Source organism: Pleurodeles waltl, chromosome 4_2 (assembly GCF_031143425.1).
Source record: "Pleurodeles waltl isolate 20211129_DDA chromosome 4_2, aPleWal1.hap1.20221129, whole genome shotgun sequence".
In the NCBI taxonomy this organism is placed as follows: domain Eukaryota; kingdom Metazoa; phylum Chordata; class Amphibia; order Caudata; family Salamandridae; genus Pleurodeles; species Pleurodeles waltl.
The window spans coordinates 324,601,446-324,626,324 of NC_090443.1; the positions used below are offsets into that span (position 1 = coordinate 324,601,446).

At 45.7% G+C, this 24,879-nt stretch overlaps 1 protein-coding gene across 1 annotated transcript in view; it reads left to right on the forward strand.

Moving 5' to 3' along the window:
- NPTXR (neuronal pentraxin receptor) overlaps positions 1–19,017 on the forward strand; it is a 57,088-nt gene extending 38,071 nt beyond the window's left edge. Inside the window, exons 4-5 of the mRNA XM_069231303.1 lie at positions 3,913–4,092; positions 12,527–19,017. Coding sequence (XP_069087404.1) covers positions 3,913–4,092; positions 12,527–12,751 — 405 coding nt within the window. The 3' untranslated portion in view covers positions 12,752–19,017. The remainder of the gene's footprint in view (positions 1–3,912; positions 4,093–12,526) is intronic.
- Positions 19,018–24,879: the final 5,862 nt, after the last annotated feature.

The window sequence follows — 24,879 nt, forward strand, 5'->3', positions numbered from 1 at the left end:
GCATGGGGATTGTGAAGGTCCAGTGGTCGAAGAGCATGGAGAGTGTGAAGGTCCACTGGTCGAAGAGCATGGGGAGTGTGAAGATCCAGTGGTAGAAGAGCACAGTGAGTGTGAAGGTCCAGTGGTAGAAGAGCATGGGGAGTGTGAAGGTCCAGTGGTAGAAGAAGATGGGGAGTCTAGAGGCCCAGTGTTAGAAGAGCATAGAAAGTGTGAATGTCCAGTGGTACCAGCATGGGGAGTGTGAAGGTCCAGTGGTCGAAGAGCATGAATAGTGGGTAGGTCCAGTGGCAGAGGAACATGGGGAGTGTGAAGGTACAGTGGCTGAAGAGCATGGGGAGCGTGAAGGTCCAGTGATAGAAGAGCATCAGTGGTAGAATAGCACGGGGAGTGTGAAGGTCCAGTTGTAGAAGAGCATGGAGAGTGTGAGGGTCTGGTGGTCAAAGAGCCTGGGGAGCGTGAAGGTCCAGTGGTAGAAGAGCATCAGTGGTAGAAAAGCACGGGGAGTGTGAAGGTCCAGTTGTAGAAGAGCATGGAGAGTGTGAGGGTCTGGTGGTCCTAAAGCATGGGAAGTGTGAAGGTCCTGTGGTAGAAGAGCACGGAGAGTGTGAAGGCCCATTGGTAGAAGAGAATGGGGAGTGAAAAGGTCCAGTGGAGAAGAGCAATGGTAGAAGAGCAAGGGGAGTGTGAAGGTCCAGTGGTAGAAGAGCATGGGATATGTGTGTGAGGGTCCAGTGGTAGAATTATATGCGAAGTGTAGAGGCCCAATGGTTAAAAACCATTGAGAGTGTGAAGGTCCAGTGGTAGAAGAGCATGGGGAGTTTGAAGGTCCAGTGGTAGAAGAGCATGAGGAGTGTGAAGGTCCAGTGGTAGAAGAGCATGGGGAGTGTGAAGGTTCAGTGGTAGAAGAGCACTGGGAGTGCAAAGTTCCAGTGGTAGAAAAGCATAGAGAGTGTGAAAATCTCGTGGTGGAAAAGCACAGGGAGTGTGAAGGTCCAGTGGTAGAAGTGTGGGAGTGTGGTGGCCTGGTGGTAGAAGAGCATGGGTAGTGTGAAGGTCCAGTGGTAGAAGAGCATGGGCAGTGTGAAGGATCGGTGGTAGAAGAGCATGGGAAGTATGAAGGTCCGGTGGTAGAAGAGCACAGGGAGTGTGAAGGTCCAGTGGTAAAAGAGCACAGGGAGTGTGAAGGTCCAGTGGTAGAAGAGCAGGGGGAGTGTGAAGGTCCAGTGGTAGAAGAGGATGGGGGGTGTAGAGGCTCAGTGTTAGAAGAGCATAGAAAGTGTGAATGTCCAGTGGTACCAGCATGGGGAGTGTGAAGGTCCAGTGGTCGAAGAGCATGGATAGTGGGTAGGTCCAGCGGTAGAGGAACATAGGGAGTGTGAAGCTACAGTGGCTGAAGAGCATGGGGAGCGTGAAGGTCCAGTGGTAGAAGAACATCAGTGGTAGAAAAGCACGGGGAGTGTGAAGGTCCAGTTGTAGAAGAGCATGGAGAGGGTGAGGGTCTGGTGGTCCTAAAGCATGTGGAGTGTGAAGGCCAAGTGGTAGAAGAGCATGGAGAGTGTGAAGGTCCAGTGGTAGACGAGCATGGGGATTGTGAAGGTCCAGTGGTCGAAGAGCATGGAGAGTGTGAAGGTCCACTGGTCGAAGAGCATGGGGAGTGTGAAGATCCAGTGGTAGAAGAGCACAGGGAGTGTGAAGGTCCAGTGGTAGAAGAGCATGGGGAGTGTGAAGGTCCAGTGGTAGAAGAGGATGGGGAGTGTAGAGGCCCAGTGTTAGAAGAGCATAGAAAGTGTGAATGTCCAGTGGTACCAGCATGGGGAGTGTGAAGGTCCAGTGGTAGACGAGCATGGGGATTGTGAAGGTCCAGTGGTCGAAGAGCATGGAGAGTGTGAAGGTCCACTGGTCGAAGAACACGGGGAGTGTGAAGGTCCAGTGGTAGAAGAGCACAGGAGTGTGAGGGTCCGGTGGTAGAAGAGCACAGGGAGTGTGAAGGTCCAGTGGTAGAAGAGCATGGAGAGTGTGTAGGTCCAGTGGTAGTAGTGCATGGGGCTTATGAAGGTCCAATAGAAGAAGAACAAAGGGAGTGTGAAGGTCTGGTGGCAGAAAAGTATGGGGAGTGTGAAGGTCCAGTGGTAGAAGAGCATGGGGAGCGTCAAGGTCTGGTGGTAGAAAAGCATGGAAAGTGTGAAGGTCCATTGGTAGAAGAACATGGGGAGTGATAAGGTCCGGTGGAGAAGAACAATGGAAGAAGAGCATGGGGAGTATGAAGGTCCAGTGGTCGAAGAGCATGGGATATGTGTGTGAAGTTCCAGTGGTAGAAGAGCACGTGGAGTGTGAAGGTCCAGTGGTAGAAGAGCATGGGGAGTGTAGAGGCCCAGTGTTAGAAGAGCACAGAGAGTGTGAAGGTCCAGTGGTAGAAGAGCATGGGGATTGTGATAGCCCAGTGGTTAAAAACCATTGAGAGTGTAAAGGTCCAGTGGTAGAGGAGCCGAGGGAGTGTGAAGGTCCCGTAGTAGAAGAGCATGTGGAGTGTAGAGGCCCAGTGTTAGAAGAGCATAGAGAGTGTGAAGATACAGTGGTAGAAGAGAACAGGGAGTTTGAAGGTCCGGTGGTACAAGAGCATGGGGAATGTGAAGGTCCAGAGGTAGAAGAGCACGGGGAGTGCGAAGGTCTGGTATTAGAAGAGCACGGGGATTGTGAAGGTCTGGTGGTAGAAGAGCACAAGGTGTGTGAAGGTCCAGTGGTAGAAGAGCACAGGGAGTGTGAAGGTCAAGGGGTAGAAGAGCACAGTGAGTGTGAAGGTCCGGTGGTAGAAGAGCATGGGGAGTGTGAAGGTCCAGTGTTAGACGAGTATGGATAGTGTAAAGGTCCCCCTGTGGAACTGCATAGTCAGCATGAATGCCCAGGGCTGAAATAGCAGGATGTGCTGCATGGAAATATTTAAGTGCATCAGCACAGTGTGAGAGCCCCAGTGCCAGAGCAGAAGCAGGCACTGACGGACATGTTTTAGGTGCATTAACAGACACTGAAGTCCCCAGTGTTGAAACAGCAAGTGGATACTGTAGGACAGGTCCTAGGAGCATTAGCAAGACTATGACCCCCAATGCTAGAGCAACTCAACAGTATGTGAGATTCCAATGTTGAAACAAGGTGGTCATGCAAGGCAATTTCTAGGGGCTTTAGTAGTGTTAAGCAAAAGCAGAAGGTACTATTAATCAGGGCTGAGATGTATCGGCAGAGGTGTGCGGCATATGTGTATTTGTGCGTGAACATATGGAAACCAAACTATAGGAACCCAACAGGTTGTTATAGTGATGGTAAGTACTGACAAAAGGACTAATTTATAAGTTGGTGGTTGAGCTATTGTTCCTCCATGGTGATGGAGTAAATACCTATGTCACTGTGATAGAGGACCCAACTGCTGAATTTTTAAATGACCGCTAATCTGGTAGTCATTTATAAAGAATTGACAGGAGCCGCCATGATGGCAATTCCTGTCAACTTAAACTGCTGTTTGGCACAGGGCTGTGTCAGCATTACGCAGCCCTGCCCCAAACAGTGTTTTTTTTTTTTTTTTAACTTTCAAAAAGAAAATCCCAAATAGGGATTTTCGTTTTTGGAAAAAAAAGAAGTAATGCTCCCCTTGCCGTGGGATCCATCTCCCACGGTAGGGGGAGCAGCATTTCGTTTTTACTGTTCCTCACCACCAGGGTTTGCCTGGTTGACTTTGGACGTGGGTGCTTCCTGACACATGAGGACCTAGCTTATCAGGGCGTATCTATCTCACATGGAGGCCATTAAACCATTGGTGCATGCACCAATGTATGTGGTTATGCTCCCAAGTGGAGTCACAGGAGTGTTTCTGGTAAGGACTGAAGTGAATCAGCCAAGCATTGATGTATATCTGTCCCACAGGCAACACAGCTGCCGGTGACCCTAAAGGATAACATGTGGCACCATGTGTGCGTTTCCTGGACTACGCGTGATGGAATGTGGGCTGCCTTCCAGGACGGAGTGAAGAGGGGCTCCCGTGAGAACTTGGCAGCCTGGCACCCCATCAAACCCAACGGTATCATCATCCTGGGGCAGGAGCAGGTAGGGCAGATTGTGATAGTGTCATGAAAACATACTTTGTTCATACATCAAGGGGTATGCTTTGGAACAGGCATAGGGGTGCATGGGCCCATGGGCCAGGGGACTGAGCCTGGTACAGTGTCCTCAGATTACAGGTGTGAACCTGTAGCCAACAAATACGATATGAGTTCATCCTCACCTAGGGGCAGGTACAAGGTCAGAGGGAGAGATACTGACGCTGCAGGTCGTAAGTCTAATTGTGTCGGTGAAGCCCTCACTAGGGCAAAGTGTGTGTCCATCATTAGTCTACAAGTGAAGGATCTGTACCAGGTTTTCAGGATAAACGTGGATTATCTAAATGATTCCAACTTAAAACTGGATATGTAAATTCATCTCGTATGGCTATCATTAAAATTTGGCAGAGCTCTTGCCCTCAGAAACCAAAGATGGACCCCAGGCTTTGGAGAGTGAACCACCAGTTGTGGTCCTCACCCCCATTAACATAACTAGAGCCTGGAAACATCACAGGAGCTATCTTAGATCCTGTACTTTTGGCACCTGCCTGAATCCCTGGTAGATTCATGCCTGTATGATTTTTGCTCTCCTAGAAGATCTAGGTCTGCCATGCCCTGTTTTCTACAGGACCTCAGTTTGGCAAAGGTGGCGGTTGTGCTAGTGCACTGATTTTGTTTAATCAATCAGTGTTGCTTGACGCCGTTAAATATAAACTTGAACTGTTGTGCCTGGAGGAAATTAGTTGGTTCCCTGATGGCTGATGGGGATTCTGTCTGACTATATATCTCTTTTGCGCCATTTTTCTTTAAAGACAGAGGCACTTACACACAGAGTTACATAGTGCTTCTTTCAGTTGCTAAGCTCTTTCTTTACGTCTGGCCTAGAGACAACCGTAGCTGTTTCATAAGTCCCCAAAAATATATAAATGCATTCATATTTACACACATACAGGGGCTTTCAATCAACCCTCTTCATCCCAACGATCTGCTCAAGAATCATTTCCGTTCTGCATACAAACTGAGGTTTTATATCAGCTCCCTTCATCCATTGGTTGACTTGCACTGCAACTGACAGCATTTTACCTAATCAGAGGTACATAGTCGCCTGAAAAAGGGGTATGTTTGGCTGCTGGACCAGTGCTTTATTTTTAGATTTTTGGCATTTTTTATATTGCCTGTTTCAAAAAATATTTAACAAAATCAGTTAAGCCAAGGCCAGACCTATTAGCTTTGGCAATGATTGTTTAATGTGTACGTTCAACACTTGGCTGAAGTTCTTGCTTTCTTTGGGTTTTACACCTATCTCAATGATAGTCAAATGCGGCGTAAACATGTTATTGGTATGGTGTCAGCATCTGGCTAAGGGAGAGCCTTAATGCAGACTGTAAAGACTAGGTAGGATTTGATGGCAGTTGGGTTTCGTGACCTGTGATTCAAACACTGGTCTGTAGGCCCATGTCACACCATTGCTCCATCTGGTGCAATGATTCATTCATAATGAACTTTGACTGGTGCTACATGTCAGTTACACCATTACTATCTGAAGATACTACCGTATGTTCATCCATTCCTGCTGCTTCCATCAATGCCTCAGGAATTCTAGTCACTTTGTCTTCAAGGCTGGATTTTGTTGGTATCATTCTGTCTTGATTTGCCAGGGAACCTGAACCACTGCATAAAAGTGGCTCGAATTGCTGTAGACTGTCTGGTGGTCTTCTCCCCTTGCTACCTGCTTTCCAGCCTAATCCGTTTCAGATTTCTGCTTTGGAGTACTTGGCTGCCCATTTTTCTTGATACTGAAATTTCACTGCATCATCTTGACTTAAAATGTAAGATTTGCCACCAACAATCAAGTGGTGGTTCAACAATTCCAAAAATCCAGGTCAGGTGGAAGAGTTTCGCTGCGACAAGTGCCGCTCTCAGTCCCAGGGATAAAGTGTGACCATTACGAAACCAGTCAAGGTGTGCGTTGTAGTGATAGTCTGTGCCTAGGTGCCCTTTTGGTTTTATGTAGCTTTATAAATGATTTGATGCAGATGATGATAAAGTCACTCGAGCTCTGGAGAGAGCAGTCCAATCACCATGGAGACCCACGGTGGTAGATGACACTCATTAAAGGTTACACCTAAGTCTTCTGACAGATACGTCTCCCTTTGCAGCCCATCTTCAGCCAAGGCATGACTGCAAAAGAGGGTTTTAACAACAATTTACATGTAACTCTTGGGCTCAGCTACCACACGGCCTCCTGTGTTGCAGGAGTCAGACACACCACGTAGCCCAGCCACTGGACAAAAGCCCTGTATCCTGTACGACGATCAATATTACACCAATTTGGGGGACTTTGCCCAGAAGGTGTCAATCTGCCCCCCACCCCATTTAAGATCTAATCACTAAATAGAGTGCAGTAATACACAGTCTAAAAATACCGCACCTGATGATTTTAAAAAATCTGGCCAGTATTCCTACCCCTATATCATACAGGCCTGAGTTTTCCAGTCCAGACTGGGGAATAACTTGTGCATTGCAAAATTACTAGGGTCTTTCCAGTATGCAACTGCAAAATTATGGGCCTTTTCCACACATAAATTCCAGATACTTCCAGAAAGTAGAATTTATCAGTGGAAACACAAGTGGAGTTACCAAGCACAAGTCATTCCCATTCAACTTATAATCATGCGGGATGAGATACAACTCTTCACAACTCGTAATCAAACCTCATGTGAGTGAGGCTGGACCCTGATAATCTGCATCCAGCAAGAAGTCCTAGATAGACTGTTAGGGTCTGTCGGAAAAAATATCTTTCTCATTCGTTGACAGCCCTTGCAGGGATACCTCAAAGTTTTCTGTAGTCCACAGCAGGACTTTACAGCTGAGAGATGTTTCCTTCGATGAATGCAATGTAATCAATGCATGTTTCAGAGGCCTGTCTACCCAACACCCAGTATCTGATGGTGAAATGGGGTTCAGGAAATGGTGCTTCACTCAAGTATACATGGATTCAGTCAAGTGTGAGCCTACCACAAACCACGGAATATAAGGGCAAGATAAACAGTTTCTCAAAAAAAGATCAGACTCCGGATTATTTAAATTGAGCATCCTGTCTGGTGTATATATATATATAGTCCATATTTGTAAAGGGCAATCTTAACTAAAAGGCATCTGAACGCAGTACAGGTTGAGAGTCAAAGATACAGTCCACGTATAATTGGACCTGAACAAAGAACTTGCATTCAAGGTGGTCATTCGGGGGGGTATGTCTATCGAAACAGCATGGGATGTTGAGGACCCTACGTCGGGAACTGGCTGATCTGGAGGGGAGGATTCTGGAGCTGGAACGGTGTTTAGTGGAGAGCTGGTCGGGTGAGGTTCTCGCAGAGCTGCGGGGTGTGGTGTCTTTGTTCGAGGAGGCCTCTCTCGGAGAGGTTTGTTTCTTGGGCAGGAACGCACGGGCGCGCCGCTATGGTGAGGGGGAGCAGGCTGGGCGCACGCTTGTGAATATGCTGCGCAGGCCATGGGCTAGCAACTACGTCACCGTGATTGAGGGTGATAGGGACGTGCGGGTGACTGGAACGGGTGGTGTCATGCAGGTCTTTACTCAATATTTCGAACGACTATACGCTGATCCGGTCGGACTGCACGTGGCAGCGGCGCAGGCTTACTTTTCCGACATCGCACTGGTATGGTTTGATGACGCTCACCGCTCGTATTTGGATGTTCCCTTCTCTGTAGAGGAGGTGATTGCGGCGATTCGCGGCCTGCCGGGTGATGTCTCCTGGCACAGACGGCTTGACCCCTGCGTTTTATAAGGAATATGCGGATATTCTCGCCCCCCACCTTTTGCAGGTGTATGCGGAATCTTTGGAGACTGGGATTCTCCCGGCCTCGCTCCGGGAGGCCTTGATAGTCACGATCCTCAAACCGGGGAAGGATCCAGCCAGCTGCGATTTGTACCGCCCGCTCTCTATGATTAACGTTGACAGTAATATTCTGGCTAAGATGCTCGCGGCGCATTTGCACCCATTGCTCCCTCGGCTGGTGCTACCAGACCAGTCGGGTTTTGTGCCTGGGAGATCCACGTGCCACAATTTACGTAAGTTTTTTGCGGTTGCGGGTTCGATGGAGGCCGACGCTAATGCCGCAGCAGTGTTTTTAGATGCCATCAAGGATTTCGACTCCTTAGCATGGGAGTACATGTTTGCGCTTTTGAGCCGAGTGGGCCTGAGTGCGCGATTCGTAAAGCTGATTAGATTATTGTATACTCAGCCCACTGCTAGGCTGCGTTTAAACGGGAGTGTGTCGCCTTCTTTCCAGGTTGCCCGTGGGACACAGCAGGGGTGCCCGTTGTCCCCGCTGCTTTTTGCGGCAGCCATGGAGCCTCTCGCGGCTGGGTTGCGGCGGAGACACAACGACAAGGTTTTGCAGTATCGGCAAAGACCCATTTTGGTATCTATGTATGCGGATGACATTGTGCTTTATGTTCGGGACCCGGGCCGGCACTTAGATACACTGTTGGATGAGATTGTGCATTTTGGCACCTTCTCTGGTATCGTGATTAATTGGTCCAAGTCTGTGGTGTTGCCATTGTTTCCGGGCGTGGAGAAGTTCCCCTCCCGGTACCCTATAGCATGGGTGGAGGGCCCAGTTTGGTATCTGGGAATTCAGTTGAGCTGCGACGTTAAAACTCTTTGACTGGACAATTATGGTGCAGCAATTTCATGGCTGGAGGAGAAAGTCGAGGCTTGGCGCGTCTTGCCGCTCTCATTGATTGGGCGTATTGCCCTTGTGAAGATGATGGGTCTCCCAAAATTTCTGTACCTGTTTGTAAACCTCCTGCTTCCGCTCACGAGGAGCTTTTTGCGGCGTCCCCGCTCTGCTATACTCCGTTTGGTTTGGGCGGGCGGCCAGCCCCGTATTTCCTGGGAGAGGCTGACGTTGCCTTTTGAGTTGGGTGGGCTTGCTGCCCCCGATTTGGAGCTTTATTATAACTGCGTGCAAGCGCATTTTGCATATTACTGGCTGCATCCGATTCAGTACTTGCCGCATTTGGCGCCTGAAAGTGACGAGGTCTGGCAGGACGGCTTGGTGCGCGTGCTTGGGCATCCATCTCGACCTCGCCCCCCAGGGCGTGGATACAGTGGTGTGTACTGCTGGGGCGTGGAAGGCGTTGACGCGGAGTTTGAGAGCGGGCACTCCTTTTGCTCCCTCGTTACCTGTTTTGGCCGTTGCGGATGCCCACATGTTTCGCGATGGGGGCATACGGGAATTCCTTCGGGATGCTAACTTAACTGAATTGGGCGACTGGTTCATGGATGGCCGTTTACTGTCTCCTGGTGAGGCGCTCAGCTGGGAGCGGGTTCACCGCGCTGCAGCGGATGTATGCGTTGCGGGTTTGTGCCATGCTTTGAGCTCGGTTCCCTGGTCTTCCGGAGGTTCCGCCGGAGTGCTGTGTTCTGGAGGTGTTGTGCTGTGCGCAGTCGCCACGCAGACTGGTTACCAAATTGTATAAATGTATGCAGGAGCAGTGGGCGCACTTGGAGAGGCCTCCAGGGCTCGTTGGGAGGTGGATGTGGGAGAGCCCATCACAGAACAGACGTGGCGGAGTTGCTGTGCACATATGAAAGTGTTGTCCCCGAACTATAGGCTGCGGCTACTGCACTTCAAGTTCTTGCACCGCTTATATTACACGCCTAGCGGGCTCTGCTCTATGGGTCTGCAAGCGGATGCGCGCTGCGAGCGATGTCGTGCCCCGGATGCGGGTTTCTTGCACCTTGCGTGGGAATGCGCTGAGGTTCATGCTTTCTGGGTGGAAGTCCTACGTATAATAGCTGAGATGACGGGATTAGAGGTACCTGTTTCTCCCAAAGTAGCGCTGCTTGGGTGTGTGAACAAGATTGGCAGGGCTCACAGAAGGCTGGTAAGTCTGCTTCTACTGCTGGCTAAGCGCAGAGTTGCCATGTGCTGGGGCAAGGGACGCGTTCCTCGTGGATCTGAATGGTTGAGGGATGCTGCATTTTGCCAAGACCAGCTGATGATCTTCTGGGAGCTTTCACCTGAGGGCTCTCGGCCAAAGGACATTTGGGCTCCTCTGTGTGCATATCTGGCGAGGTCGAACGGGGAGGACGAGTGATGTATGTTGGCTCGCATTGTTGGATGTTTCTCTCTCGTTTCCCCTGCTCGCAGCGTGTCGAGTGCTTAGCTCTCAACGGTTGGATGCTGCTGTGTGCGTACTCTGCCTGCCCTACTCTTTTCGTTGTTTTTTTCCCTGTTGTTCATTTTGGCCTCATGCCACTTGTTGAAAGGCCCCTCTCCTGGATTTCTTGTCGGGTCTGTGCAGCCGAGTAGGCTGATGGACTCTGCTGCTGTGGACTGTACAGAATCTCGCTGTCTCCGAGATTGAACCTGGGCTTTGCCAAACAGAGTTTACATTATGTCAGGGGAGGGATGCATTCCGGTACAACATGTATTTGTAATTGGCGGGCCTTTTTCTTTTTTTTTTTTTGGGTTGTTCTTTGTTGTGTACTTGCAATAATTAATACATATTTTTTTTTTACTTTTTTTTTTTAAAAAACAAAGAACTTGGAAGAGGGGAAGGCGGGGGTTAGAAACAGAGGCCCAGCAGCCATATAACGTCAGCCCACTGAATCCAAGAAAGGGACTGACAGGGAGACTCGTTTTTTAGGAGATCGTCCCTCACACACCTAAATACTTCGTCTCCTAGCCCAGAAGGGTACCTCCTTAGAATAAATACAATACAATTATTAAATCTTGGGCTACCGTAAATAAAGGAGACCACAAACACAGTTTTGATGTGGGCAAATTAAACTGACATACTTTTATTGAAACAGGGTTAACTTAACTTACAAGCAGTCCAGGAGGTCAGCAGCGTGGTACGCAAGATCATCTGAGGCCCAACGTTGACAATGAGCATTCGAGATTTCACTTTTATGTAATTAATATGTCAGGTGCTGACTGACCGGGCTTATCACCCACCTCCGTGACTCTGAGTTAATTTAAATGATTACTGAGATGCAAGACAGGTGGCCCCATGGCCAGCCCCACAGATGTTCAGGATTCCAACTTTCACCTTTCTGTTACAGGATTCTTAAGGATTGCCTCATAACCTTCTTAAAGGTGGCAAGAAGGAGTGGAGTCCCACTCAAAGAGGCTCCCCTTTGAGTGACTCCTCAATAGGTTGATGGTTCTCCCCCGCTGGAAATGGCAACCTCATCTGGAAGTGTTTTTGGGGACTGTCTCACAATTTTAGCCCACCAAGAAACTCGAAATAGAAATAAGGCTTCCTTTTTAGGTTTGATGTGTATGACTTCTGTGGCCTGGCGAATAAATTGCATTCTATACTCACTTTAAAGGTCTTCAGCTTTCTTTTGCATGAAAGGCTTCAGCTATTGGATTATTTTGCCCTAGAAGCTTCAGCCATTAGCTTGAGACATTGTCAGTCACAATTTAGATCAGAACACAGGGGTATTTTACTTTCACAGTTTTGTTGTTGGATGTTTGGAGGTGTCCTTCTGGCACCATTGGAAAGCATGAGGGACAATTTTACATCTGAAATCAGTGAGCAAGCAACACAATATGACTGAGTAGCGTGCACTGTCAAAAGCTCCCGAAAAATGGATGCTACAGAAAAAAAGAGTTTCTTTAGCTTACATTTTTCAGATTCGTTTATCAGCATGCTCTGTGGAGTGTACCACTCTCCAACTGATCATTAACATGGCTGCCATTTTAGAAAGGTATACTACGTATTTTATATTTGTCAAACCTTTTGACTTTGCTAGTGCTTATTTTGGCATAGGAGAAACACTGCATTGCTATTTTCTCAGGTGTTGCCCTTCTCAACACATAGCCAGATGATTTACCTCAAATACAACCACAAATGAAGGGATTAAGATACAGCCATTCACCTAGCAGAAGTACCTTTAGGGAACCGATTGAGCGAGGGTGCTCCCTAAAACGGTTGTAGATGTCACAGAAGTAATCAATAAAAATGTGTTCTTCATATGAGGCCGTCTCAGGTCCATTCCTAACTCTGGACTCCTTCGAAATCCAACAGATCCCCCCCCCCAAAAAAAAAATCGAAATACCCGTAATTAAACCAGAAAGTCTTAGCCCTTCAAGCCCATTCCCACTGCTCTCTGCAGTTACAGTGTCTGTCGGCAGCTAACTATCACATTGAGGGTGTTTCAGAACTCAGGAAACTGCTAGAAGATTTTTATATTGTGTACCCAAGTCTCTTTGACTCTGTTGCTTTCGCTGTATTTGTATGTGTAATGAACATGGTTTACTGAGCATTTCCTTTTCTCTGCCCTGTTCCCCTTTTCTCGTGCCACCCTGCTCTGGAATTCTTCTTCTGCCCTCGCCTCGTCTACCTCTAATTGGTTATGCATCTTATTTCCTTTTTTCTCCCTTCCTCGAAACAAACGCAGGACAACCTGGGCGGCCGCTTCGACGCCACACAGGCCTTCGTTGGTGAGATCGGCCAGTTAAACTTCTGGGACCGTGTGCTGTCGCCCGCCGAAATCCAGGGTCTCGCCAACTGCACGGGCCACCAGTCTGGGAACGTGATCCAGTGGGACGACAAGGCGGTGGAGGTCTTTGGCGGTGCTGCAAAGGCGGTCCTGGAAACCTGTGAGGAGCGAGTCAAGGCCTAGAGGGCCAAAGGCACATCTCCAGCCCCCTCACACCCGACGAGGGTGGGCCTCTCTTGTCAGGCACGGTCCCCCTTCGAGTGCCGCAGTCACTTTTGTGTGCTGCCCTTCGATGTTGTTGTTGTCATGTGGGCCTCACAGGAGGGGGCAGGGTCATTTTCCACTTTTTTTCCTATTCTTTCTAAAGATCTCTAATTTAAGGGCTCTGCAACCCTCGCATTCCTGACACCCACTTCAGCCATCAACAAGCCCAGTGTACTTGGCTGTGAAACACGTTAAACCCATCCCGCACCCGCCTCACTCGACAAACGCAAGGTCACCACTCCAGTAAGCTGCTGACACCATTAGACCATTTACATGTCCGTACCACTACCTTTTTTTTGGGGGGGGGGGGGGGGGGGGGTTGGAGGGAAACTCTAGCAAGGAAACAATTCCCCTTGAAATTCAACAGTCTCCTTTGCACGCTTGCCCTTTGGAGTCGTTGTGCCCTGTGCCCCGTGGCATGCTCTTGTGCCCCCCACTCCTTTCTCTTCTCTGGACTTTGATTTAAATGTCACAGAGGGTTAAACAGAAAATGATATATTGTACAGAACATCACAATATCCTGTTTTGTCACAGTGATGTATTTTGTTTAGCTTGCATCTCTGAGTCTTTTGCTGACAAGTATAGCGGGCATGGGTTTGCTGATGACATCACAATTGTAGAAGTGTAGCTGTTTAACACCTCGAAAAACGAGAAATCTTCATTTGTGATTCTATCACGAACACCATATCAACAAATAGTGGAATTCTATGTGGTCCGCAAAATAGAAATACAATAGCTTAACGGTGATTAAAATCAAGTAAAACTTACTAAAGTGGTCTCCAAAAGTTACTGCACAACCTATAATTGTTCTGCCTGGTCTGTCTCCTTTACTGGCAGTGTAATCCATACACAACTTATACACCAAACTCGACATACCTTCCCTCAACCTACAACAATCCAGGGATGCAAACAACGCATGTTTGTTTTAGAGACCTCTCTTTCTCTCTCTTTGAGAGATCACTCCCAGAATGCTCTAGTTTCCTTTCTAGAGCATTCTTTTCTTTTTTAATACAAGAGCTGTCTTTCTTGACTCTGTGATCTCTTGTTTAAAAAAGAAGGCACCTTTCTATAGTCTCAGGACTCACTTCCACCATCATGTCAGGCTCAAGTATTTATCATTAAAACACAACAGGACAGAAAGCAACCAATACCGCAGTCCTGCCATAACTGCCAGCACTGCCACTCTCGTTCTCAGGATGAGCGCACGCTGATGACATCAGCACACTTCTCAGAAGCTTCCGTTCTTCGCCCTCAGCAAATCCTTACCAGTGGTGATGCTCCTCTTGTCAGATGATTTCCCCCTCAGCACAAAGTACGCGTTGTAGTTAGAACTCAGCATATCTGACACTATTGGGAAAAACAAGGCGGACCTGAGCCATATAAACACCAGAATACCTTAAATGTCTGGAGAACAAAGCATGCAATATTAATATAACCTGAAGGCTGGCTCTGCTATTTAAACACTATGGGGTCGGATTTAGAATTGGGAAGACGTAGTAGTGTATATTGGGATGGATGAGGACATTACATCTGCTATTCCAAAGGTATCCTGCCCACCAAATTTAGAATTGTCTGTACTCTGAACTCTGTACTTTGAAAGAAACCATCATCACAGCAGTTCCTTTAACTGTACAAAAGGTTTAGTGTAGAAGTGGGAGTTTGTTACTAAAAACAACAAAATCTTATATTTCCCCACACCCTGAGAGTTTTCTCCCAGCGTATGTAGGTCATTATTATGTTTTTCTGCCCCTCCCTGCCAGGTTTTACCTGGGCGTGACGGAGAGAAAAAAAAGACGACTACACTAGCCACCCAAAATAGGATGGACAGTGTCATCTTCTTCCTCCAACAATCCCTACTGAAATAGGCCATCGGATGAAGATTTCTGATGACAAAGCCGACGGGGGTTCCATCAGCAGAAATACGGCGGTCCTCCAACTCTAAATGAGGTGGGCGGACCAATGAATTAGGGGATAGCATACTCCATTCTGTTTTTGAAGTATACCCAGTCTGCCAAACTCTAAATCAGGACCTGTTTTTGTAATAATTTTGTGTCTTATGGATAGTTCAGTGGTATGTGAGACTTAGGACCTGATTTAGAGTTCGGCAGATGGGTTACTCTGTCACAAAAGTGAAGGATATCCTGAGTGCTGTGTTACAAGTGCATTATATCCAATGGCACTTGTAGTACCACAAGCAGGATCTCTGTCCTGTTTCTGATGGATAACCTGTCTGCCGAGCTCTAAATCAGGCCCTTCATCCTCAACATAAATTCAACACTAATGTATCGGTAAATATGACAGAGTATGGGGAGTAGTCAGACTTCTAGCAGAAAAGGGACTCAGAACTTAGTAAGAAAAAAGAGTTGAAGCGGCGAGGAGTAAAGCAGATACTGAGAAAGGTAGAATGTCTGAAAGACACAAACATGAATCTTAAGCTTGAAAAGACCTTGACAGAGGTAAACTAGGACACAAAGTTAGCACAGGAAATCTGAACGGGGCAGTCATTGTAAGAAACCAAACAGGGCTCAGGAACAAGCAAGAGAAGTTGCCACGAAGACAGCAAACAAAAAAGCCAAAGCATGTATCTCAAGCATGATTAGAAACGGCCAATGATCCGCTGAAACAGAGATTTGTTAAACCAAGAAATGACCAGCTGGCACAGGAACCAACATACACAGGAAGTCAACAGCTGACACACGAACATGCTGTTGCAGATTCTGCCAAGCTTTCCCAGGACTGTGTAAAAATTAACATGACCTAGACACATTGCTGGTAAAAGACAAGTATTAGTAAATACTGTCAGTAGAAGAATGCACAATGTATGTCAAGAAAACATTTGAAAAAGGTGGCTCATTCAGGGATCCCTCAGCAAGACAGGTACAGGAAGGCCACAATTCTGCAAATGCATCTTAGCTATACTTGTTAAATACATTTTCGAGGTGTGATTGAATAGTAACCATTACATTCTATAAGAATGCTCTGCCTTTGCACAGGTCTTTATGTAGTTTCCAGAAGCATCTACCTTCTTCATTGACCACACCTCAATTGCACGATATTATGAAAACCGGGATCAGAGCGTGGAATGCACTTGCTTTCAGAATTATGCTTCTAAATTTGCATAGAAACACAATGCAGATGTCGGTTTGTACAAATAACAGGAACAAAGCACTGAATGGATCCTGTGTTAGGAATATCTAGGAAATGCACGCAGTTCCTGGAAAGACAAAATAGCTGTCAACCTCATTGTCATGTTATGGTTTTTGGGAGTACTTTGGCCATTATGCCTGGTGATAGAATGACTGATTCTTCCCGATAGCTCTGGTATTCGAACATGAGCCTCTGGGACAGCTCAGCTGTGTGAGACTCAACTCTGTAAGATCTTTGTAACAGATGGGTCACTACTGTCTGCTGGGGTCTGAGCCTTTAAGATCTTGTAAACTGAAGGGTATCTCTGTTGTCAGAGGCTGTAATGTGCTTCACAAGCCTTTTAGAACTACAACACAATTATTAGAACACAGTTTTGTGACCCATCTAGCTTTAATGGACATGAGGTAAACTATTTTTTGAAATGTAACTACAACAATGTGGGGAAGAGCACTGTTGGTTACGGACACCACATTTTCCACTGAAGTGCATACTAAATTTGCATACAGTTTTACTATATTGCACACAAATGATCAAGTCTGGAAATCAAGTTTCAGTGAATATTTATCATTTGCGCAACACCAAGTAAAGTGACTTGATTTGTTTTGATCCTAGTAAAATCTTTGTTTCCATCACACTTCAGAATTAAAAAAAAATTGCTTCAATTTTGCTTTCTTAACTGCTGAATGTGTACAGTTAATTTACAGGTATTTACATTTTGCTGTGTTACAAAAAATTACATCCTACAGCCTTTTTGTCTCTCTCCTTGTACCCCAACAATATTGTCCCATAATTCACTTTACCTTTTCCTCTCAGAATGCAAAGTGAGAGGAGTTTGTAAACATGAATCCCCATGTTAAAAGCATAAGGAGCAATTTGTTAGAAGGCATAGTCTGACATTTGACCTTTGTCTTTGAAGTGCATCAACTGTGACAAGATAAATACCTAATCTAAAGGCATCTTTATTTATTGCTTGGAATTTTGCGACTCATCAAAAATCGGCTCACTACCTGTCGTGGTCGCAACCCACAGATTGGGAATCACTGGTTTAACCAAATGAAGTGTTGCTGTGTTCAATTTGGGACTTTAAAATACTTGCCACCAGAGGGGTAGCCCTGAGTCTCAAGGCTGGTCCTGAGAGAGGTTAGTCCAAAGCATAATTCTGTCATAATTCCAGGCACAAAGAGATTGCTGGTGGAGGCAAATACATTGATCTCTACAGCAAGAGTACTCAAAGGAACAAGTAGTCATCTACAAAGTACAACATTTTGAAGTCCTCAATAACTTCAGCATATATGGAATTATTTTTCATTAACCCCTACTACCAAAATCATCTAATGATCTCCACCAATTGTGTTGACTTCTGCCACATTTGTACCACTCTATCTGCCAGTCAGATTCCCCTGCTTATGTGACAATGTCTTTGCTTTGCATGCTAGTGCGTAAAAACATCTGGTCAGGAGTGTGTGACTCCAGTTCAACGTTCACTAATGCCTTTGTGGAGTTGCCAAACATAACCACAAAACCAAGATCACAAAACTAGTTGCCATAAACCCAGAGGACTTAGAATATGAGTTAGAGTTGGGTAGGAACAGAAAGTTGAAAATTTATGAATTATATACTAAATCCATGTAAAGAATCCACTGACAGAATTTTTATACATCACATACCCCTCTGAAGCAGGAAAGTCTTCAAATGGTTCATTTTCCAAATATACCACTTCTTCATGAAGTTTGAAGGTTTCCCCTACCACCCTATTGTAAATCAGGGCTGAAGTACATAACGTTAGTGTATCTACACACAGTGTAGAAGATGTTCTTGCATGCACTGAGATATGTCTTGCCCCTTTGCAACTTCTAGACCTCCGTTATTGAGAACCAACTCAAGGTATGTTTAGGTGATGAGGCATCAAGAAGCAGTATGGCTTAAAGGGAATTGGAGGGATTCACTACAGCACAGCAATGAATCTGAAGCTCTAGTAGGGATGGCGAAGAGTCTTTCAAAAGCAGACTCTTAACCATGGCTTGGATATAAAACATCCACAGAGGTGTTTTGCATGAGTTGATCACATCCAATGGAGAAACATCTTGAGCTTTATCCTCCTAATAGCACAGATATCCCAGCCAATCAGATCACATGCCTGCCATAGGGAAGGGTTCAGTAACCACATTTTGCATTCAAACTTACAAACATGTCCATCTTAGGCTTTACATAGCCTATTGGCCTCTTCAGATCTCTGGGCCCGGTGCCTTCTCCCTCCCTCTGCTATTTTTATGTGTAGTTTCTGCTAGCTTAGACGTACCCCATTTTCACTGTGTTTGACCTGGTGGTACCTCACTGCAGATGAAATTGTTATGTCATTTAAGAGAAATTAGCTAAATGTATATAGGGTGACAGGTGGAGGAAGAGCTTGGAAGTAGTAGTCTAGAGGCAAAGTAAGATCTTGAAGTGAGATATCTTGATTGGAAGGCAGAGTTCAGTCGAGTGAGGTTAGGCTTCTGGGATACACAGCAGAAAGCAGAGAAGTCTGTTAAGACCATGAGACAGGAAGGTAGAGTGCAAACGAGTAAGGCAAGGTATATTGGCTGGGCGGTGGAGTGCTCAGTAGGTTGCCCAGACCACTGGGCAGGCAGGTAGAGCACACAGAAATAAGCCAAGGTCTCTGAAAATAGAGTGTGGGTGGCAGGTAGGTGGGGCACTCCTGAGATGTAGACACCATGGTGCAGGGAAGCGAGCCAAGGTCGGCAAGCTGTTAGAGCAGGAATAGGTATTCATGTAGGTTCTCTCAGCTCGGCTTTGCACACTCGGATGGTAGCTGCTGCCTGAGTGCCTTTTCTATGTGCAATGTTCTAACCTTTAACTGCCATGGGAACGAGAATCATTTACCCTGTCACTAATGCACCCTACAACCTCTTCTCTAGCTTTCTTTCCCTATCTATTTCTGCCGCCCATTCGTATGTTTTTGTACATTTGTGCTTGTGTGTCTTTTTTTGTAAATTTCAGTGTTGAAATAAAGATGTGTCTGATTTTTGACAAAATAATGCTTGTTGGCGTTTTTGCTTCATTCTGACTCCACATTTGAATGAAATGTAAATTAAGGATGAATGCGTGTAGTCTCATATTGTCCCTACGGTTCCCTACTTCTGAATACATCGCATGCTGGAGCACCGAGTAAATTCACATGTTCACCTGTGAGAAACCTGGTATTCCGAGGACGCCATACAAGCGTTCTTCACCTTCTGGCTCTTAGTATCTTCTCCTCAATGCTTAGTTTGTAAAACCCGTGTAGGTGTTTTTCATTCTTATTTCCCCTCTTTTTCTCTATTTTCTTATCTTTCTCTTCCTTATCCCCCTTTTCATCTTTCTCTCTTTTCAAGTGGGTGAAAGTCTGATGATGAAAACTATGTCCAAGGCTCCAAAAATGAGTGCCTGTACCCACCATCTGCAGCCACCTCCACGTAGTAATCACTGCTTCTACATAAAAAGACACTTGTTATCTTGATTTAATCTACGGTTTATTATATCTCCGGATTAGCAGAAAAAGTATGATCCATTAACAAACCCTGAGATATGTTCCAACAACATATAAGATATTGAAAATAATGACAACAGGGCATCAGTGAAGTGGTCCAACAGAAAAAAAACCTTTATTTCTAAGCCTGCAAAATGAGTTGGAAACATGAAAATCAAATATGCATCTTTAACAGAGAAGGGCACAGGGGCCACATCTTTGAAAATGGTTTCCAAGTTGTTGGAGCTATTTTCAATACAGCCTTTTGACTCAGTGACAAAACAGCAGTCAGTCTCAGAGATGGCGACCCCGGAAATAGTGAAAGGACACCATTAGTTGCTCCAGGGACAGGAGTTTTTTTTTCTGCAGCAGGCTTTGTGGTATTCCCAGAATGGGGATAAAGGGCCAGATGTAGCAAAACGCCAATTTGCGAGGTGCAAAGTGCGAGTCCATGCGACTCGCAATTTGCACCTCGCAAATTGGTATGCAGTACGGTGTCTCAGACACCGACTGCAACTCGCTATGGGGTCGCAATGACCCACCTCATGAATATTCATGAGGTGGGTCGCAAATTGCGGCCCCATAGCGAGTATAGGCACTCGCAAACATGGAGGCCTGCTGTAGTCAGCAGACCTCCATGTTCGTGACTGCTTTTAAATAAAGCAGTTTTTTTTTCTCTTTGCAGCCCGTTTTCCATAAAGGAAAACGAGCTGCAAATAGAAAAAAATACCGAAACCTTTTGTTTCGGTTTTTTTCAGAGTAAGCAGTGGTCCATAGGACCCCTTCCCCTTTGCGAATGAGTTACCATCTTCAAGTGGATGGTAACTGCGAGTTGATTTGCGACCGCTTTCGCGGTTACAAATCAACTTAAATCGCGGTGCGAGTCGCAAATAGGAAGGGAACACCCCTTCCTATTTGCGAGTCGGAAACACATTTTGCGAGTGTGTTTCTGCATCGCTTGAGGGCTTTTGCACCTCGCAAACGGCGTTTTTCGCCGTTTGCGAGGTGCAAAAGCCTACCTACATCTGGCCCAAAGTTCCTTACTTGTGCCCCAGCTGTCATCGGGGAATGGCACAAATTTGTGTGCCTCCACACCACAGGTGATGATGTCATGTAAGGACACATTGGAGAGGGGCTTAAATTGCACAGTGACTGCCTCTGCTCATCATCTGGACTTCCCAGGTCTCTGAATCCTGACTTGGTTGGTGAGGTAGCATGGGTTTAATGTGGGAGGACAGAACTTAAAGGGTTTTTGGTACTATCAATGGTTGTTGACTAACTGCACGTTGTGAGCGCACTAATGCCTCCCTACCGCTCACTAAGACAGACAAGCTTATCTGCCAATCACAATGCAGGGAAGCATGGAGAAAAGGAAAGAAAGAGAAACAAGTGGAAGAAAGGAGCATTTTGAATGAACCAATCGCTGTAAGAGGAACCATAAAGGAAATAATTTGCATTACAAGAGGACAAGAAGGCCTGAAGGGAACTTATCAGTACTGGAGATAGGGTAATATAGTATTCTGAAGACTCACAGGCCCTTTAGAATGGGGTTGCTATGCCAGAAGTTCGGCCAGGACTGGGATCACAGAACTAGTAAGGAAGTAACAAAAGATTATCCACACAGCCAGCTGCAGATTCCGAGGCTTTAGATCTGAGGAGGAAGACACATGAAAACACAAAATATTGAAGAGGAACATAACATTAAATATGAGGGAGTGAAGGAGAGTTGTGAACTGCAGGTAGGAGGAAAGAGTATAGGACTGACAATGTTTCCAAACGAAGAATGAATTTCAAGGGCAGTTCAAACTCTGGTTCCTCCCTATAGATCTGCAATGTGAGTCCAAAGCAAAAGACACACACACACACCCTCCCGCCCATCCCGACCTCCAGGGTCCCGACATAGTAAATTTAGATAGAAGCCGTGGAAATAGGTAAAATGCTTAAAAAATGGGACTGGAGGCAATTGCAAAACTCAACAAAAAACAGGATCTACTGACTCATGAGTTGGCTGTCTCTTTCCTCAGCCTAGTATCTTCACATGCATATAAATGTTGTTAGGACCACCAACAGCCCCTCCCACACTCTACGGGTGAGTCAGTTGCAGTGGAGTTCACAGTGCCTTCGTTATTTTGTTCCTTGTCTGTATCTCAAAGATCTTCATAAAAGTTTGAACAAGGCATGTTAATCACATGAGGAGAACCAATGCTATTGGTCGGGACATTCCATTGTTATGTTTAGATGGCAAGGTACGCATCATTCTACTGGCTGTAGGGATTTGCTTAGGATGTGTCTTAAAATGAGCTACAGTTTAGCCCACCTTTGTCAATGGAGCTCTGCATTTAGAGATAGCACCCTGCAATTTTGTAAAGGCGTTGCCTCCTGTGTGGTCGCATGGCAAAGAGGATCGTCTAAACTGGTCCAGGGGACTCTGGCTTATATAGTCTTATGCCTAAGCCTGAACTCCAGTGACTGTCTCCATAATGGAGTCTCTGTGTTAAAGTGTATTGCAGCTTTTCTATAGCACTTTCTGACCTCTTGTTGGGGCTCCAAAGCACTTTCCAGCAGTCAGGTGAGTATCTACTACATCGTCCTGTGCTTGGATGGAAGAAGGATGTTGGAAGAAGTAACATTTATTAGTGTTGAGTTCTGGTGTTGTGTCTGAGAACCAAAACAGTGTGCTGCAGACTTGGACCAGCAGCATGAACATGCAGCGTACACTTGTGGTTGTAACCAAAGGAGTATGAGGTTAGAATCGCAAGCATCATAGACAAACCACTCAGTGGTTGCGGCATGGATTCAATTGGGTCCAGCATTTAGGAAAAGACAGGTCTGTATTGCCCATCTGTATTCTCAGTGGTACTGATGGTCCTTAAACTCTTCTGGAGCATATTCCATCACAGCTTACACGTCTGCACGGAGAAGGAGCTATCACCCAGATATGTTTTCATCAGAGTGGATTATCAGGCATGGTGGTACTTGATCTAAAGTTACTCCTTTGGTTATTTGTCCTGAGGTTGAATTGTAAGGTGGTTTGCCATATCCTATGAATCACCAATAGAGTGCCTTGTCTAGGAGCATGCACTGAGCAAGCACAAGAGTGCAAATTAATACATCATTTTCTTAGATAACTACCACCTCCCAGAGAGAATAATATTCAACTCTTTTGACTATTCCATAAGAACTATGGTTACCAGGATAAACTCTACTACCTTACCACACATTCAAGACAAAGGTACTTATGGGAAGGTATGGTATGTTCCTTCGTCACTTTTTCACCTTAATAAGGCTCTTGGAACTGCAGAGTATCAGTTAATCAAATAAGTGTAAGTAGAGACAAATTGCTATTGTTAAGATACAGATGGATCTCAATACAAGATAAGGAATATGGAAATTAATTATGTAGAACATAGCATATCTAACCCTTTCAAAAACAAAACATTCTACGTGCTGCCCAGCATAGGGAATGTATTGTAAAGCTTTGCTAAACTAAGAAGTCCAACTTAGACTTGCATTCTGAGTTCTGATTAAACCTTAAGAAAGTCTGCTGCTGTGACAAATCAATACCAAAAAGAGTGTTCTCTATACAAAAAGCAAGTATGAGCTGAAGAATTTAATGTATGATGATTCCATGTAGTTTTAAATGTAAAACAGCCCCCCATGCATTGAAATGTAAGCGTCTCATAGAAGGCTAAGCAATCCCCAAACAGCCAGTAGCATGAGGTGAGAGAGGAATACTCTTTTGGGAGGGGCAGAAGTTCGCTCTGTGTATATTTTAAAGCATTGGTAACAATAGGTAAGCAGATTGCGGTGCTGCCAATCCAGACCCAAAAAGTAACACTCATGTCCTGGCATGTTATGTTGGCTTCTGTTTTGAAGCTTTAGAGAAATCTTTTTGTAGACTGGGCCACACAGCTCACCGTGTCCTGTAATGGTAAAGTCAAATATGATAGGCAAGTGTTATAAAGGCCATTAGGAGGATTCAGAAATTGTGTATTTTTATGTAGGAAGAGAGACCACGTGTAAGCCCTATAAGCCAGAGGCAAAAGCCAAGATGGTTTCACAATCTAAAAATGTTAAATTCCACATCCACGCAACACTGTATCCAATACTCACAAAGCGCAGGCTCCTCTGCAGCTTCACAGACACCCACATGAGCGAAGCTTGTGAACGCCGCAAGCAGTGACAGGAGTCCTGGTGTGCTCTGAGGTGTGAACCACCACAATTTATATATATATCTGGAGGAGAATGTGCAATGTCTGACGGTAGAGAGTTCTTACTGAAAGGTGTGGATGCTGAGAAACTTTAGGCGGCCGAAAGCAAGGTTCAGAGATACAGCATGAATTAGCTGGGGAACTGCTAATTGAAGATTGTCAGAGAGTGCCTAGTTTGTGATGTCAGGTGCAGATGGTATGCACAAGCTCTCGTTTTTGGTAATGAGGTTTATTTTTCCTCGGCGGACTTTGAATGGGTGTAAGAGAAAGGCAGAAAAGGTAACAAAGAAGAAAGTGTTAGGACTCTGAGAGGTCATCAGGCTGGCATTATGGGTATAGATTGAAAAACCACAACAGCGAAGATGCAAAACACCTGGGTGAAGACACATATCAGACTACATGTACTATGTGCTCGCACATACCAGAAGAATTTGACATGATAAGCTGTTGTAGGTGTGGCAGCAATGGAAAACGAAGCAGTAGAAGTTAGGCAGATGACTAGTCCGCTAATCTACCAGTACTGTTACATCTGGTTTAGTAATCTACTTCTGGGGCAATTCTGGCACCATGAGTATTTGAGTCTGTTAGAAGCAGGAAATAGTTGCCAGGCCATATTCTATTTAATTGAATGGCTTTCCGCTGCTGTCTAATTCAGCACCCAACCAACCATTTTTTTCACTTTTCTTGATTTACCCTGTTGGTGTCCTCAAGTTAGGCAGGAGATAAGCCAGTGTTTAGGTCAAGCGCACAAGCGCTTTGACCTGTTTGTAAGTACTGTGGGCTTTTAACCATACCCACCTCACGCCCATCACTTTCACTCGTTCGCGGGCTTGCCTTTCAAAAATCCCTTGATGTCATTAGTAATTGCTTTACGTTTGTCCCACTTTGGGGTGGCTTTGTTATCACCTTCCAGACTGACCCTGTTACATGGATAATTGCATGATTGCTGATATACCTAAGCGTAGGCAAACTATTTTTTTCTAATGTCTCACCCCTTCGTGCTCCATGGCAGCCATAGTCCTCACAATGCTCATAGCACCAACAGCTCATACTCCATCAGCGGTATTGGAGCGCTGGTCACATTGTTCACACTGTTACCTAATCAGAGTAATTTCTTTTGGCTCTCTCCTTCACACTCCATAGCTTTCCCAAAAACCCTTATAATTGATAAATGCTTTACT